This window comes from Zosterops lateralis, assembly GCF_965231275.1.
Source record: "Zosterops lateralis genome assembly, chromosome: 4".
Taxonomy (NCBI): domain Eukaryota; kingdom Metazoa; phylum Chordata; class Aves; order Passeriformes; family Zosteropidae; genus Zosterops; species Zosterops lateralis.
Window position 1 is genome coordinate 1,864,285 of NC_139765.1, and position 17,598 is coordinate 1,881,882.

Here is a 17,598-nt window from a genome sequence, read left to right on the forward strand (position 1 = left end):
TGGAGAGAAAAGGAAGTGACGTTACTTTGTTGTGGTTGCTTAACTGTGCAAGAAACCCTGGAATGAGTAAATTCTGTAGGCTGAAGAGTAGGATGTGATTTTTTTTTTTCCCTTTTCTTGTTCTATTTTGACTGTGTGGAAATGGTGTGGAGGTTATTGAGTTCAAACAACTTCCTGAGATTTCTGCATGCTAGAAAGGAATGACTTGGGAAACAGCCTTTGGAGTTCCTCTTACTGAAGCTTTATTACATTAGCAAGGCTGAGTCAGAGGAAATGTTGCCAGACATCAACACAGTGGGACTGAGTTCCCTGGGAGGGACCAGGTCAGAGTCACCTGAACTCATGGGCAAAGGAGGTTTTTCAAATAGGAACAACATGTAAATGCATTGATCCAAGAGCAGGGGTGTACAGAAAAGAGCTGTGCTCAGTCTTGGAAGATGTGAGTCTGAAATATTGCACAAATAAGGCTCTCCATGTTCTCTTTTAAAGAGGTTTGGAAATCATAGGATTGTTTTATGCTTAAATGTTTTGCACTTATTTTATTTAAAAGTTTAAAGGGAGCTACTGTAGGAACACTAAAATATGAGGAGTGTGTAACTCTGACAGTTTGGGAGGCATGAAAAGAGTCTCTTCTCTTCTGAAAAGAGTCTCTAAGCCAGTATTGGTTTTCACAGTGGAAATGGCTGGGATGAATTTGTAAGGAAGGAAAGTAGTGATTTTTTCTCCCAGCACTGAATGTTCTGTGTCATCTCACACTTTTGGTAGTTTTTCATATTGTACTTTTGAAATGCTTCATTATTCTCTTAATTTAATTTATTTTCTTGTCTTTTGAAGTTGTTTTTAACATTCTTGCAGTGAAACCAGATCCTGTGGAGAAAAGCTGTTTGTTGAGTTGTCCAGGCAGCAGCATGGCTTTTCCTAAACTTGAATTTTTCCTATTTCTCATTTTTGCTCCTTTTGAGCACCTCCTTTGGACAGTGATCCCAGACAGGATAAGACATTTCCTTCACTGCTGAAGAAAAAAATGTCTTTGGTAACACTCTGACTCAGGATTTTTGCCCATATGAGGTGCCCAGTGCAGGTGTACTTTCCTGGTGTCTGTGGGACCTTCTGTTTGGAGAAGTTTGAACAACTCTGCTTGTATGGAATAGCTCAACATCATCTGCTTGGAGAGGGGTCTTGAAGAGTTAAGCTGGTTCTCCTTGTCTTACAAATATTCAGCCTCATGAGAGATAAATGCATTTTTCTCTGCTGTGCACATTGAGAAAGAGCAGGGAATAGTCAAGTGAGTTGCCTGAAGTCACCCAGCCTGGCAGAGCTGGGAATAGTTTTCCTGGCTCACAGGGCTGTACTTTAAACCACTTTTTTTTGAAAAGGATAATCTGTGTGTTCAAAGAAGGCTTTATAAAGCTCCCATTAACCCCGGTGCCATACCTAGTGAGGAATCTAATTTATGTTCTGGCAAATGAAAGCAGTTCCACAGACCTTGGTGCTGCAGGTCACTGTCAGACCTTCAAGGTTCGTTGCCACCAGTTTAATTTTTCTCCTGGTTGGGTTTGACTCTGTTGTTCCTGGGAAAGGAGGAGCAAAATTTACTCCTGAGGAAAGATTTCCAGAGATATCCAGTTGTGGATAACTGAGAACAAGGTCCACACAAGGGTTTTTGCTCTGCTATACATTTTAATGTGCAGAATGTCTAATGTTCCCATTCCTTCCTTGAAAGGAAGAGAGACTTTGTGGCAAAGCTGTCCTTTTTTATTGCATTTTATCACTTAGAATCTCAAGATCTGAATTCCAGCAGCCAATGACTGGAAATATCCTTTCAAACTAAAATGTTGAACTTTGGAGTTTACCCCTGAGTCCTCAAGCTACCTTATCTGAGCAGCAGAGGAAATTTTTTTTTCCAGTTTTCTCTTCTGTTATCAAGGTGGAACACAGCATCTGAATATTAGAGAAGCAGCAGTACATTAACCTCAGCCTTGCTTTTACTCAAAGATTGCAAGGCTTTTACAGGGTTGGCTAAAAATTATCTAACATTTGAGTGGGAGAGGAGGGAGAGACGGGCAGAGATTTAGCTCTCATCACTGTGAATGCATGAAGTGAGAATAAAAGCCAGGCCTTTCCTGATCCCATGCCCTGCTAATAACACTTTTACAAGCTGGTTATATAATTATCTGTTATGGTGAGCTTTTTTTCCCTCCACTTGAGGCAGATCAGTTATTTCATCCAACCAAAGCGTTTTGTGCAGATCTTTGGGTAATCCAGTGTCATCACTTCTGCACTGAATTGCAGAAACAAAACTGGCTATTACAGTTTAGGAGATGTAACAGACTTTTGGGTCAGTTTTTTTTATTTGCTTTTAAGTACAAATCTAGGGGTTTTTTTTTCTTTTTTTTATATTCTGGATGTCAGGAAAACTTAGAAGAAAAAGGTGCTCCAACTAATGTCTGTAGAATAAGTATTATAACAATAGAGCTGGTTTCCTCTGTGTCTGGGCAATAGTTTACTGCCCTTCTCTCAAATTACCATGCTTTTTATAATAAGTGTTTTAAGAGTGTAGTTAGCATTAACATTTATGAACATCATAATAACAATTATTTGCCGTTCCTGGCAGATCGTGTAAAAATAGCCAAGTGTTTGTAGCAATCTGCAAATTTATTGCCTATAAAGACAGCTTTAAATTAAGCTGGGCAAAGAATTCCTACATGGCGTGTGTGCTGAAGAAGATTTTTATCCCAAGCTCTGGAAGGAGAGCCACAAGCACTCCATCACCTTTTTTATGGAGCAGCCCTGCCAGATGTGGAGTGAAACACAGAGAGTTTCTCCCAAGCACGCAAAGTGCGCTTTCCCTTGGCAAACACACGTGTCAGCCAAGCTCCTTCCAGATGGGAGTGGAAGTGGATGGTGGTTCATGGCCACCTCAGGCTGTGGGGAGGATGTTGAGGTGTTTGCAGTGTGTGTTGCAAGAAGCAGCTCCTGAGTTTTTGCGCTTTACTCCGACTCAAAATCCTGGAGATTTTTGCCTTTTTTTTTTTTTTTTTAGCACCTCTTTCTCCACTCTGCCTTTCCCCCAGCTCTGGGGAAGGGAGTGGGAATTCCCAAGGGGCTCCTGGCTGCTCCTAGCCCCAAGAGCAGTCAGCAGGCAACCCTGTTGTGTCCTGTTTGGGCTTTCATTGGGGCAGCGCAGTGTGTTCCATGGGATGTTAGAACAAGCACCAGATGGGGAAGGTGTAATTGGGAGCAGTCACTGGGGTAGAGGCTCTGAGCCCCAACCAGGCTTTAGGTTGGTCTTTCCCACAAATCCCAATACAGATCTTCTTGGACAGGGCTGAAGATAGAGTGTGAATTGGGAGAGATAAGTTCTGGTGTTTATTTTGACATTGGATCCTGCAGTGACGTGCCTTAGGAAGCCAGCTCTGTGTGACTAGCATTGCAATATTCAACTGGCTTGGAACACCATTTCCTATTTTGAGCCTATCCCTCAGTCTCATTAAGGTGGTAGCATCTGTGTTTGTTGTAATAATTAAAAAAAAACCAAAAACAACTATATAAAAGCCATTAATTTTTGTATTGAAGTATGTCTGGACTGCACAAGTTTGGAATAAGTTCAGAAAGTCTGATTGGTAAACAAGATGATGCTTTTGGCAATCCAGAGGAGAGCAGACACTGATCTAAGAGTATGGAAAAGACCTACTAGGTCTAGTTCTAGCAACTGTTATGCCACAGAATTAGTGGCATTAGTGTGTTTTTAAAATTTATTCTTAGGCTTGAGACTTAGCCCATTGCAAACAGGCAGCTCACACTTCAGAGTAGCTGCCTGGCTGCTTCCTCAGGGTTGACAGCAGTAGGCAGCTATTTCATGCTTTTTCAAATCATTCTTTGCTAAATTAGTGGGAGGAAAAAAAAAGGTGCTGGAACTTGGATTTCACTGTGGTACTGCATTGCAACTCCACCTTTCATCTGGGCAGTGATGTGGGGGGTACCTATGTGTGGCTGCTGGCTCCCTCTCTCTCAGTGCCTTTCCTTTAGTCCCACCAGAGCAAGGAAGGATTTTCAGTGCTGGCTGCACTCTGCACAGCATCCAAGGAGAGGCAGAAGAATGGCTGGCTGTGGAGATCACATTAGAGGGGAAAAAAAAGCAGCACTTTCCAACCTGTTTCTACCTGAATGTATTTTAGTGTTTCACCCTGCTTTTTCAGGCAGCAGTGAGCAAGGACCTGCCTTCCTCCATTCAAAACCCAGGTTGTTGTTTTTGTTTGAGGGGCAGAAGGGATGTGTGCCAATCACCTGACTCCTTAAGGGATGATCTGGACTTTCTGTTTATCTCCAGGCTCGTGGAGATCAGTTGTTTCATGGCTTGCACATCACCTGGCAGCTAATAACATCCTGGAGGGGGGAGTGATGGAAATGCCCCAGGAGCTGCTCTGGCTGCTGTTACAGGAGAAGTTTTTGGAGTTGTGCAAACCAGCTCCATGGCTTTGAGTGCCCTGGTGCCAGGGGGTAAATCCACCCGAGAGTTTTGGCCAGTGCACAAATTACTAAACTGAATGTTGCTTGGATAGACCAGGCCAGCTGTACCAAAAGCAGTGAAAAATTCCCTTTAAAAAAATAATATTTTCCCAGTAAGTTTTGAAATCTTTGCAGAAACTTTAGCCAAGCAATCCATTCCAGATTTTGGCACTCATCCTTCCCCTTCCCGGTGCTCATGCTGAGCAGATGAGTGCAATGGCCAGCCCTAAAATGAGGAGCATCTACAGTCTGATCTCATCCTCCCTTGCTGCCTTTGGCTGGAGAGGAGGAGGAGCTTTGAAATCGGATTATTACTTCGAGCCTCTTGGCTTTGGAGCTACAGACTGTTCCCCACGTTGCCAATGGGCTTAAAAGCTTAGCAGAACTCCCACTAGGTACCCAGGAAGCCTCTTACCACAGGAGATGGTGACACGGCAGGATCAGCTGTTCTTTATTTATCGTGCAGCTGAATTGTCTGGGGAGGGACCATGGCTAAACCCTGCTGGTGTTGTTTCCAGAAACAACATCAAAACAGGTAGAGCTGATGGTGTTTCCCCACCTTCAGGACTGTGCTCACCCAAAGTGCTGTGTTAAACATTTTTGCTGAAATTTTTTAGTCTTTTTAAACTGCTGGTAGTACTTAGCCCGTAAATGGGAATGGTAAATTCCCATAAATGGGAATGTTAAATCCAGCATGTGTGGAGAGAAAGAGTTTGGGGTTGTTTTAGTTGGGTTTTACCAGCATGGTACTGCTGGCATTGTATAGATTTTATATATATATATATATATATATATATATCACTAAACTGCATGAGGTTAGTGATATATATAATCTATACAATATTTTGGGTTATTTCAGAATGGTGCCAATCTATAGATGTCTGCTCACCACCTTTCTCACCTTGTCTTCCCAGTAAAAAAAAAAATAAAAATATCCTAAACCAGTGCAGACTATGGGTAGTTTGATGATCTGAATACTTCTGATATTCCATTCAAGCACAGCTCTTGGGAGAAAGGGCCTTTCTGGGCAATAATAAATGATACCTTTCTGTCTGAGGGTGAGGCAAACAGGATGCAATTCAAACAGACTGTGCTTCCTCTCACACTGTTGTGTTTGGCGGCTATTTCCAGCTGGAGGAGTTGAACTTGTGGCTTGGGCAATAATAATCAGCCACTTTGGGATGGGAGGGAGGAGGGCAACATTTTGGTTTGTTGGGGTTTTTTTTTAAGACCACAATGCCAATACTTTTCCCATAAAGGACCCCTGATTAGAAATTTAAGCAGACTGGTGATTGGCTTGCTTTTCTTCTTTGCCCTTCACAGGCCTCTTGGAAATCTTCCACAGGGTCTACAAGAGGGTCTGCAGGAGGTTGTGCTGAGGCTGAAATTTGCTGTAAAGCCAGCTCAGTGCCCAGTGCCCCTCAGCCAGCATAACTGGCTTATGGTAAATGGCATAGATTATCTGCACTGAAGGAAGAGGGGATTATTTTGAAAGGGAGACATTATCCTTTGGAGCGAAATAGCACGATCTCCAAAGGCTTTGGCTGCTCATAAAACTGCGGGGAAAAAAAGAAAGATGATTGCAGTGGCATCGAGTGTCAAGCCTTAGGGTTTTCTCTGAGCCCCACCACTGAGTGAAGCATGCCCGTGGTGTGGATGCTGGGGCTGCACTTGGGCTGTCTGTGAAATTGCTCTGCATGTGGGTATGTGCCTCCTCTTTCTCCACAGGTGCTAAAAGGCTTTACTTGAATGTTTTTGAAATGCTTTGATGCTCTGGGATGGCAACTTTATGCTTTAGAGGCATAAAGTACTGATATCTACTAAACAGAAACTGGCCACTTGTTACTTCAGAGCTTCAGATGCTCCCTGTCCATCTGAAAAGGTTCTTTTCCAGGGCCAAGAAATGGAGTGAGTAGCACTTTTACATCTGTAAAGTGATGACAATGCATACATTCATAACAAACGTAGCTCTCAAATCGCTTGCACTGCAGGCAAGATGAGCTAGGAGGAGAAGAAAGCATTTATTAGCACTGGTACCGGGCTATGGGGCATGAGGGAGAGTGGATTGATCAGTCTGAAATCTCTTTTCAGTACAGTTTAGCCACCCAGCATGAGCTGCTCGTTTGTGTTTGTATTACACAGCAGTGAAAAATTCCACTTGGAGAGCAAGGAGCAGCGTGCTGTGCAAACAGGGGAGGGTCCCTGTCCCAAGGGAGAGATCAGGCAGCAGGTTAATGTGGATGCAGAACTCCAACTGTTCCAGTAAGTGGGATAGATGGTACACAGAGAGCACGGTGGTCTCAAAGTTTTAAGCATCCTGATAGAGGGGGTAAAGGAAAGACAAAATGTAAGTTTGCTTATAAACCAAGTCTGGAAAAATTTAGCCTGACCAAAATGCCCACTGGCATGGCAAACAGTTTGCATTTGGAAACCTTCTTAGGCTGAGCTGAGCAGAATTCAATGTGTGTTGCACCCCCTTTCACAGCTGGAGGAGAGGATGGCTGACATTACCCCTGGTGCTGCTGGCACAGGCACGGGACCATGTGGGATTTGTTCTTTGCAAACAGCCACAACCTGGAGGCAATACCACAAATTCTCCCTGGATTTCTGTTTATAGCCAATCTCCCTCATACAGAGCTCTCATCTCACACCTCTGCCTAGCCCTGGAGTAACATCATGCTCCTATTTTACAACATGTTGGAAATGGCCTTCAAAGTCTCTGCTCTCTGAAAGTCAAGGAAGGTAGACATTTCAGAAGGCACTGACAGACATTAAGGGAGAACCTGAAGAAACAGGAAAAAGGGAATACCTTTTCTGCTCTTTCTTTGTCCCCCTCCCCAAATGATAGTTGCCTTCTGACAGGATAGCTTTTTTCCTCCCAAGTATTTGCTCTTCGTGCTTTGACCTCACACAGAACAGAGGCTCAGAGAGGAGCTGGGACCACTGTGGTGATGAGTTTCATTAACCTCTTCAGCTCACACCCCAAACCTGACCAGCGTGCCTCCCTCTGAGTTTCTGGTCCTAAGGGTGAGGTGAAGATGATGCTGTTTCCTTGAGGCAGCTGCTGATTTCATCCCCACTGCCAGGAGCACAGGGAGGGCATTTAGCACCCATTTTCCCTGCTGTGGAAAGGCAGAATGAAGAGATTGGGGGTTTTTTTAGCTTAGGAAACTTTAATCCCTGGAGGATCATATAGTGAGAGGGCAGCATGCAGAGTCCTCTCCTGCAGGACTGTGGGTAAGGTGGGAGAGGTGCATCCAGCTGCAGACTTAGATAAACACACAGTGTTTCCACTTAAATTTAAGATGGCATGTGTGAGAAACTCCATCGGGACTAGGATCCACAATTTTATGGCAGGCAGCTAAACCCACTGCTGTTTGCCCTTGTAGGGTACTGTGGCTCTAGGAACATCCCCTAATGCCCTGCAGTGCCCTCCTGGCTCGTCGTGCAGAACACTCAGTAGGCTTCATATTTTGGAAACTATTCCCATATGATGGCAGGAATCCCAGGCAGGGAGAACATGGCCCTGGGCTGCAGGCAGCGTGCAGAGTGGGGGTTTGGTTCTCTCAGGCATTCAGAGAAGGTGCTGGGGGCTGAGCACACTGACAGACACTGACTTCACACCAGCAGGGATAAATGGTGCTGCTTGGAAGCATTTCAAGCCTGCAGTTGACTCCCCATCTTCCTGCCCAATCCCTGTACCCTTTGGCATGAGCTTGCCAAACTTTTGCCCAGATTCCTGTCGTCGTTAATGATCTGTGAGGGAGGAAAAAGAACATCCTGACTTGACTCAGTGACGGCATTGAAATTTCAGAGCACGGGCTGGGGCTGGCTCAGCACACCCCGCTGGTGGCTTTTGGTGATCTCCTAAAGCCTCTGCAAAAGCCTGTTGAGTCACTTTGGAGCACTGCAGTGGAAAGCTGATAACAGCAGCAGTATGGAAATAGAGCTGAAGGGATTGGGGTTTTTAAACTGATGGCTAACTTGGACGAGGCTTAGCTGTGCTTAAACTCGTTATGTCCATCACATTCAGTTATAGATGATTCAGCTCCAGCACGGAAGAAACCTCTAAACTGGTAGTCCTGTAACTCAGCAGCTGCTCACACTGGGCTCTTCTTGCAGGTTTGGAGGAGTCTGTCTTGTGAAATGAAGGCTTTGTGAGGATGCTCTGTGCACAGTCAGCTTGCTGGAGACTGTCTGGCTGCTTTCCACAGCTCAAACAGCAGCAGCCCCATGGTCACCCACCCCACGCTGGCTTGGTGACAGTGGTGTCGCTGTTGTGGACTCATTTGTTTACTTTTCATGGGGAGGGTTGACTCTCCTCCCTCTCCAAAACCCGGGCAGATATCAAAAAGGCATCCAGAGCACTGTGTGTTTTGGGCTCTCAGCTGGTGGGGATCACCATCCCTGCCCAGTGCTGGGTGTGGGGCTGCAGCCCTTCTGTGCCAGCTCTCCCTCCTAGAGCATGGGGAGGGATAGATTTTGCCTCTCAGCCACCCTGCTAACCCTGCTCTGGGCCAGCTCCTCCGGGGAGAGGTGCTCACCCTTGCTCCCAGCCTTGCTCTGGCATTGCCTCTTCTCTCCCAACAGTCCTTGCCTGACTCTGGGGGGATTTAGTACCGGGCTGGGGGGAGGGAAAGACGTTAAACAGGCTTTTCCCTAATGAGGTGTGACGCCAGCTGGAGAGGGAGAGAATCCTGCTTTTCTCCTGTCTGTTGCTCTCTCCAGCCTAGAGGAGGAGGAGATGTGTGTCCCCCCCTTTTCCTCTGCTGATTTGCTGCCTCTTCTGTTTCCTTTCTGTGCTGTCCCCAAAGCGTTTTGGCAAGGTTCAGATTTCTGTGCTCACAGCTCAGTGCTCAAAGAGAAAGGGGGAAAAACAAAAGGATTGGAGGCGTGGGGAGGATGGTGGCGGGGAGGAAGCTGAGCCGCTCGTCCTGGCCAGGCTGGAGGAGTGACTGGAGCAGGGTTTGCCCTTAGGACCAGGGAGGGTTTAGTGGCTTTTTTCTCCTGAGAGTCCTTGGCATCACTTCATCTACCCCTGTTTAGATGGGGGTTTTTGTGAGCAGTGTGCTGCTTTGCTGGCTGTCCCTTGTTGGAGGAGAGGGCTGGAAAAATCAGCAAAATGTGAGCTGAAGCATTAGGTGAAAACCTGAAGATATACTAACTCTTTGTTCGTGTTCCTGAGATGTTAAGATCTGCATCACATCCTCCTGGTGTGTCTTGTCATTCCCACAGCACTCTGACTGTCTAGAATTTAGGTGTTTTGGGACAGGAAGCTGGAGAATCCAGTGGGACAGAAAGCTGTGACATTCAGATAAACAGGGCTGATGGACCCAGCCCTGGGTTCATTGTTCAAGCCCTGTGTTCATTCATCAGGTTCCTCTCACTGCTCTTACCCTTCTGTCACAAGCAGCAATAGTTTAAATGTAGACAGAAATGTTACAGGACAATGTATCTCTTTTCCAAGACAAATAATCACGGTAATACTTGGACTGTGGCTTTCCCAAAACATTCTGGCACTGAGTTTTGCTGTTGGCAGGGAGCAGAGGATCAGGATGGGCTCCAGGAAGCACCCGTGGCATTGGGGAGCACAGTGCCTTTCTACAGAAGCACTGACAGCCTCACTCCTGCCAGGGATGGACCTTCAGTGGCCCCAAGCTGTGTGTGTGCTGATTAATGTTGGCTGGGACTCTGCACCCAGCCCCAACTGGTCTGTGTGCCCAGAGCCCCCTTCATACAGTGGCTGTGAGATCCATCAGGGTCTGGGTTAGGTCCCCAAAATTGGTGCTACACCTGTTAGGAGACAAGGAACACTCTTCTGGGAGAGGGAAAGCAGCAGAAGTGGAGGGAACAGCCCATACAGGTGTTTTAATCCCTACCCAGGAGATGGCATCTTGCCCAGTGCCCCAGGAATGTCCCCCCCTGCTCCTGGGGTGACCTGCCAACTCCAAAAAATGTAAAAGGTCACTCTGGAAAACAATGGCTGCAAGATAGGGGCTATCTGAGGCAGTTGTGGCCACTGCTTTTAAAGGAGTGTTAGTCAAACAGCAGGCTGAAAAGGCTCACGGGAAGCAGTTTAAATATTCCCTGATACAAAAGGCTGTCACATCCTAGCAGGGGCAGACTGCTGACTGACAGCTTTAATGAACAAGTGTATGGGGATGAGGGAGAGGCTGAATGCAGGGAGGCATCCTGGAGACTTTACTTTCCCCCCCTCCTTGCCCATCATTCTGGGTTCTAACATGTCATTTTTCACAAGCTGCAGGTTTATTGTGGTAATGTGGTAACACACCTGGGATGGTTTAGCATATCACATTCTTTAGGTCCTCCCTGCTCCCCTCTCCCCTGGGGATGTTTATAGAAGGCATATGTCCACTAAAATATTATATAAATTAAGTAAGTTAACACCTCTAAACTACTAGCCACTTATGAAGTGGTAAGTAGGGCCAGGAGCTGGACTCAGTCCTTGTGGGTCCCTTCCAGCTTGGGACATACCATGATTCTAAGTGAATTCCCTTGGTAATTACTATTTATATAGCGAGATTACTATTTATACAGCAGTAATACCACTCTGTCCAAGGGATGGCAAGCAGCAAGTGCAGTTTTTGTATTAACTTGTCATTAAGCAGGGTGCTCATCTAGAGGCAGGGAACAGAGATTCCTGGGACTTTCTCAAGCTCTGTGGCAGGGACACCACATCAGGCTTTGGCTGCACACTGGCCTTTCCTTACCTCCAGTTTCCACATGTAATAGATGTGTTTAGTACATTCTTCACTGGGCAGGTGTCAGGCTTCTGCTCCCTGAAGCACTTTGGGTGTTGCACAAGAGGTAAATAAGAGCCATGTTGGTAATGAAAATATGCCATTAATACACTTCCAATAAAAAACTGCAAGCGGCGTTTAAGCTGCAATCTGTTATCAATAATTTTATTACTGCAGTTACTGCGGTCTAATAAAAAAAGCACTTTCTCTTCTTTATTGGGTAAGTGCCAAAACGTTTATCCTTTATTCTCTGGCCATTAACCTTTATTCTGTAGCTATTAGCTTAGCTATTTGTGTAACAGTCTGTTGAGTAACATTCAAGTAGGAATTTGTATTCAATCCATTATTTACTCTGAAACCCAAAAAGAATAGCTTCTTATGCCTATATTGTTTATCCATATTAAATCTTGTTAAATGCTGTAGGCTAGTGATGATAGGTCTTACAGAAAGTGGATTTTTCTTGCTGTGAATAATTTTCTGGCATACAAATAAAACCGTAATTAACCAAATAATATTTGGAAAACAAAGCTTGAAACTGCTAGCTGAAAAAAAGAGAGATATTTCTCACAATATGTGCAAAATTCATAATAACTAAATTTCAGAAGTTTATCCTTTCTGTGGATCAATTTCTTTATCACATCTTTGTGAACTCCACTGTGCTGAAATAAGCCATGACACTCTCAAGCAGGTTGAGATGAAGTCTTACATCCCTCCATCCTTTCTCTCTTACTGGAGTTGGGGAAAAAAAAAAAAAAAAAAAGGAGCCCAATGGGAAATAAGTTAAATAATCAAAATGCCTGCTTTTCTTTGAGGCATTTTGCTTGCTAGCTTTCAGCCATTTCTGGCACTCCATCTGAAACTGCTACTTCTGGGTCCTAAGTGGCTTTTAGTGCCCTGCTTTCTGAGCACATCTTTTAAATTGAGCTCACCAGCCTCCATGAGTGGAGGCAAAGCAGGAGAATGAAACTGTTGATTCCTGTCCATCAGGTGAACATGGGAGAAATCATGCCTTTCTTATTAGGCTGTAGTGGATCTCAACCTCACTGAACCCTATTTTTCTGCGTCCAGACAAAAGCATCAGTCTTCTGGCTGGAGAGTGACATTCAGTAAAAGCCTTTCAAGGTCTTCCCATAAACTCTTGCAATGAAGAGGTGGTAGAAGCAGTATTTTTAATGATGAGGAAGGTCAGTTTACCCCACACATGTGTTTTGCTGCTGTACACATACATGAGGCTGGTTTGGGGTCTTTTTTGGTCCTGATGAGCTAGCAGGAAATTCTAAAGAATTATTTTAATGATTATTTTATTTTATTTTATTTTATTTTATTTTATTTTATTTTATTTTTTCTTCTCTCCTTTCTGCTCATTAGGAACTGGAAGCTGCTCTGCACGGGGACGATGTGGAGTTTATCAGCGACCTGATCGCTTGCCTCCTTCAAGGTTGTTATCAGCGCAGAGACATCACGTAAGTCACCTCTCTCCTTGTGGCTCGAGCACTTTGCAAGGGGAGCTAATTAACACGGGGATGGGGAGGTTTCACGGCTTTGGAGTGATGACATGGCACTGAGCAGCAGCCACCAGCAATCAGGCCAGATGCTTCACCCGAGTGGAAGGGAATTCCAGCTCTCTTGGGTTGAGTTGTAGGGTTTTAATTGTACAGAGTCCTTTGTGTGCAAAACCGTGTGTGATGCTCTGCTGTAGCACTAGTGCACACTGTGAACATTCACATCTGCTCTTATGCTCTGCACTCTTGTTTGGTCAAATTACTGATATTAAGTCATCACATATGTTTTCAACATTTGTGTGTGTTGCATAGCATGAAACTTGCTGCTCTGCACACACCTCGCTTGCATGAAAGATCCCATCGTTTTACACAGGGACAACTGTGGTTATTTTCTTAGAAATTAAAGTACTATTGGAATCACTTCAGCTGCAGGATGTTGGAAAGTGATTTGACATGTTCTCTTGAAACTTTGACATCCAGAGACACTTTGTTAGTGTCCACTAAAGCAGCCTCCCAAATGGAGACATCTGCAGAGCATCGTTCTTTAGGGCACTGCTGCTCACACAGCAAAAATGTGCTTCCAGTGATAGCAAAGGGCTTGTTGCAGTGTGTTTTATTTGTTCTTTTGTGAATCATGTTAATAGCAAAGCATAATTGTGGGGACAAGGACAGCTTGGCAACACGAGTAGTTGCTTGGAAGCAATCCTGCTCCCTAAGATCCCCCTGTTGTGGGGAGGCTTAGGCCAGTGCATGGGCATAACCACAGGTGCTTGCAATGAAAGCTCTATTTCTAATTAACTGATTATGTTCAACAAAATTTATATAGTTTATTTATATATACATATGCCACTTCTTTCATTGCTGCATAGACATGCAGCATCAGTGGGTATCAGGACCTGAACCAGGCAGCTGCACTGCCTTTACTGTCTCCAAATGAAACTGTGATGAGAAGATTGATGGTAAAAGGTCTGCAGTCATGTGTATCTTCTTCTTTAAAATATCCAGAGCAATATATACCTGCTTGTAAACATGCAGCAAGTTTATTTCTTCATATCAAAGCCATCAGAAAGTAGTGGCTTGAGTGTTTTGCCCATCTGACCCAGCTTACCCTTGTAGCAGCAGTGGAAGATTTGTCTTTGATAAAATTCATAAATTCCACATTGTGAGATTCTCCAAAACTCTCCAGATCTGAGAGTGTCCACTTAGTGATTGCACTGTGTAATTGCCTCTCCATTTGCAGCTCTTTTCGCTAAGAACATTCAGGGATGACTCATGGGTGAGTGGTTGGACACTGACAAGCTGTCTGTCTGTCACACAAACAAACAAACAAACAAAACACACAACCAAACACCCAAACAGTCCTGCTGGGAGGACTTCAGTCCTCCTGCCTGAAGGAGAAACCAGCTGCACCATTTCTGCAGCCTCCTGTAAGAAGGGAATTGCCTCCTGGGCATGGGGACAATGGGGAGAGAAATTTCTGCAGAGATGGGGAAGAGGGAACAACAGGAGCAGTGCTGTGGGAATGGCTTAAAGGATATATGAGGAAAACTGACTGAAGCTGCTGGGATGTTGGAGAGGTGAGCTCTGAAGCACTGCAGAGGAAACAATGGGGGAGGCTGCCTGGAAACAGGAGGGAAAGATGCTGCATGCAGAGGAATGTCATGAGGGAAGAAGCATTAAGATGTAGTCTAAATATGAAAATAGATAAATAACAATAAAAGTGATGGCTTGGATAGAGGTCTGAGAAATAAACTTGCCACACTATTTCACACTTAAAAACAACTGTGGAGTCCAAAAGACTAAAATTCTCCATGTTCCTTACACATTTCCTTGCAACACCATTTTCCCCCCTCTATCCCCAGTTCAAGAGCCATAGATCTTGGCTGATGCACAGCTTCCCTTCTGTACCTTGTTTTTCTGCAATTAGTTGTAGGAAGCTGAGCCTCTAACTGATTTTTCGAGTGCAAATGTACTCAAATACTTTACAAATGTACTGTACAAAGCCATGCAAATGTAAGAGGCAGGATTTGTGTGGAGTTGAGACTTGGTTTTTCACAGTGGTCCAGGACTCTGTGCTTCTCTGCTGCAGACAGAGAGCAGGTATCTGTTCTCAGGTGAGAAAAATCAGCAGTGTCACAGATCATCCTGCTGGTGTTACTGCAGCACCTCTCCAGTCATCTGTGCCCTGCATCCTCGTGCTGAGGCTGTGAGCTGTTACTATCAAAGCTGTAAACTTTTTGTTCCCTCAGAGAGAAAAGCAGGAACTTGTTCTTGAGCTGGGACACTGCAGCTCAAGCACAGGATGCTTCATAAAACCTCCCTATGCTGCATAAAACCTGCCCTTTCTGAGGGCTTTTGAGGTTTAATTAGTTTTGTGTCGGGTCTTAACATCTTTGATGGCCAAAATGTTATCTGCCTCTGCTTTCTCACAGTCTTGTCTGGGAGCAGCTTGCAGTTCTTGTCACATCTGTTTTGACGGTGCGCAGGACGCGCGGCAGAGCTGGGCTGCCTGGCTTTAATCATGCATCATAGAGGGGTATAAAACTGTCACATACCTTTGCTAATTATAATGTGCTCTCAAGTCATTTTGGAAGTGGCTGAGAGCCTTTCTAATGCTCAATTTAAAATGCTCTAGTTTGATTTGCTTTCCATTCTTTGAGGGGGAAAAAAAGAGATTAATAACTTTTGTAGGTTTCTATGATCTTTGGTTTTGAAGTAGAGCAACTTTGCCTTGATTTTGATATTATTTATGACAGACATTAAAAAGAAAAACAGAATCCCATACAAGAGAGACTGCTTTTTACCCTGCTTGATGGCTAAGGAACGTTGTCTGGTAACATTAGACTTTCTTTGAGTTATGGATATCTGTATTTAACTACAGGGGCTATTTAATGGGATGCTACGTGATCTTCTCCAAAGTCTTATTTATCATAACCTCTCATAGCTGCTAGGAACACTCCACTGACCTGCTTCTTGCTGTGTTAAGTGCTGTAGAAGTACAGAACAAAAGCCATTTGCCTGCATTTCTGCATCTTTAGCCATGACCCTGTAGCTGTCCTTGCCTGGCACCAGGTAGTTTGAGCACTTGGCCAGGACAGTTTCCCCGTTGCTCTCCTCTTTTTACTCTGAGCCAAAATACTCGTGTGTCATGATCTGCAGCTTTTGTTGTTTTATAAATACCCCTCATAGTATCCACATACCATCTGTACCATCTGTGTGTAACTACTAGGGGTGAAATAGGTATCTAAGGCAGGCTTTGGTTTGATGCCAGTGAGATTGCCCACAGGTTTTTCCTGCTCCCAGCTTTTTTGCACAGGTCTTAAAAATGTCTTGTGTTTTCTTTTAATTGCTTCAAAAGGCAAATGCCCAGAAAAACTCTTATCAAAACTTGGGGGTTGAAAAAAAAAATAAAAAAAAAATTAAGCAGTTCAGAAGAAAAATCCTGGTGCTTGCTTCAGATTCTCTCTGATATAAATTGGGTAGCTGCATAGTCCCTTGGGGCTGCCACTTTAATTCCAGCAGGAAATGTGACTTGATGACTTGTATGAAGACAGGAAGATCAGAGCTTCAGCTAACGGCAGCGGCCGCAGCAGGAGCCTTCTGCAGCTGTTTTTAAGTAAGAAGTGATGGTGTGACATGGATGTGTACACTCCACTAAAATATTCCAGAAAAGCTCCTGCTGTTCAGCTTTTCTTTGGGTGAAACTTGTTCCTCAATGTTCTGTTATTGCATTTTTGCTTTTTTTCTAATGTGGTGGCATAAAAAGTTTCAGTGACTTTATCATATTTCTTATTGAGAGGCGTTTTGTATGTTGCTACTTTGTCTCAAAAAGCATCTTTGCAGCTTTTTCTTATGTTTTATTTTTTTCGGTATGCATAAAGGCCAGAATGTGAGGAGGAAGAAAAACAATATATCTTGCTGGGGTTTTTTTTCCCCATGCCCCATGAGATACTTTTCTTTTTTTGCACCTCAGGGGATTGGTCCATCAGTATAGTTGAAAACTCTCTTATTGACTTCTGTGCCACCAGAGGGGATTTGCTGCCTTAGGAACCTCAATTGTTTTTTTCTTGTTATTTCTTCCCTAATGCATTGGAATTTTTTTTTCTTCCCAAGGGGATCATTGGTTTTGCACTCACCTTAAGCTCCTTTGGGATCCCTAAACTATCCTTGGAGTTTTGGCTTGTAGTTTGCACCTGGTCTGTTCTAATAGGGATAATAAGAGGATATTCCTTAACTCCTCTTCCCTTCCCCACAATTGCTTCAATTATTTCTTTCCTATCCTTAGTGGTGGCATTGAGAAACACTCCCAGAATGGCATCTGAAGAGCTGTATTTCCTACTTGCTGAGCTGCCACTCAGGAACACTATGTCTGTTCTGGGTATTTTCCAACACTTGTTTTGTAATCATTTATTTGAGCTTTCATTAGAAAGAGAGAGATAACCTGAAATCTTCTAACCTACTGAGGAACAATACCTGTTTCTGAGGACTGTGTTTAATAGCTTTGGGTATTTTGCTTCTTCCTTCTGCTTTGTCACTTTTGTCCAACCTTGTCCTTTATTCTGTGTGGACTGTGTCCTTACAGGTACTTTGGGGGTTACCGCAGGTCTCATATTTTGGAAAAGAGATTTCAGTAAAATGCTTAACATCTTGAAATCACCCTTGTGCATGTGCCTACGTGAGCTGTGTTCATCCAGAACTGCTGTTTGTCAGTCTGGTCCAGGGGATAAGGTGGCAGCTCAACAGGAATAGCTGGGAAGCCAGTGCTGAGATTTCAGTCTCACGGATGCTGTGTGAACCAGGCTGTGGGTAGAGCTAAGCCAAGGGAC

The 17,598-nt window shown here is 44.3% G+C and overlaps 1 protein-coding gene across 1 annotated transcript in view; it reads left to right on the forward strand.

The window, feature by feature from the left end:
* The window catches only part of CECR2 (CECR2 histone acetyl-lysine reader), a gene marked incomplete at its 5' end in the record, with an annotated part of 91,337 nt that overhangs the window by 35,955 nt on the left and 37,784 nt on the right, over nucleotides 1-17,598 (forward strand). Inside the window, one exon of the mRNA XM_083858955.1 lies at nucleotides 12,639-12,733. Within this exon, the coding sequence (XP_083715081.1) occupies nucleotides 12,639-12,733 (95 nt within the window). The remainder of the gene's footprint in view (nucleotides 1-12,638; nucleotides 12,734-17,598) is intronic.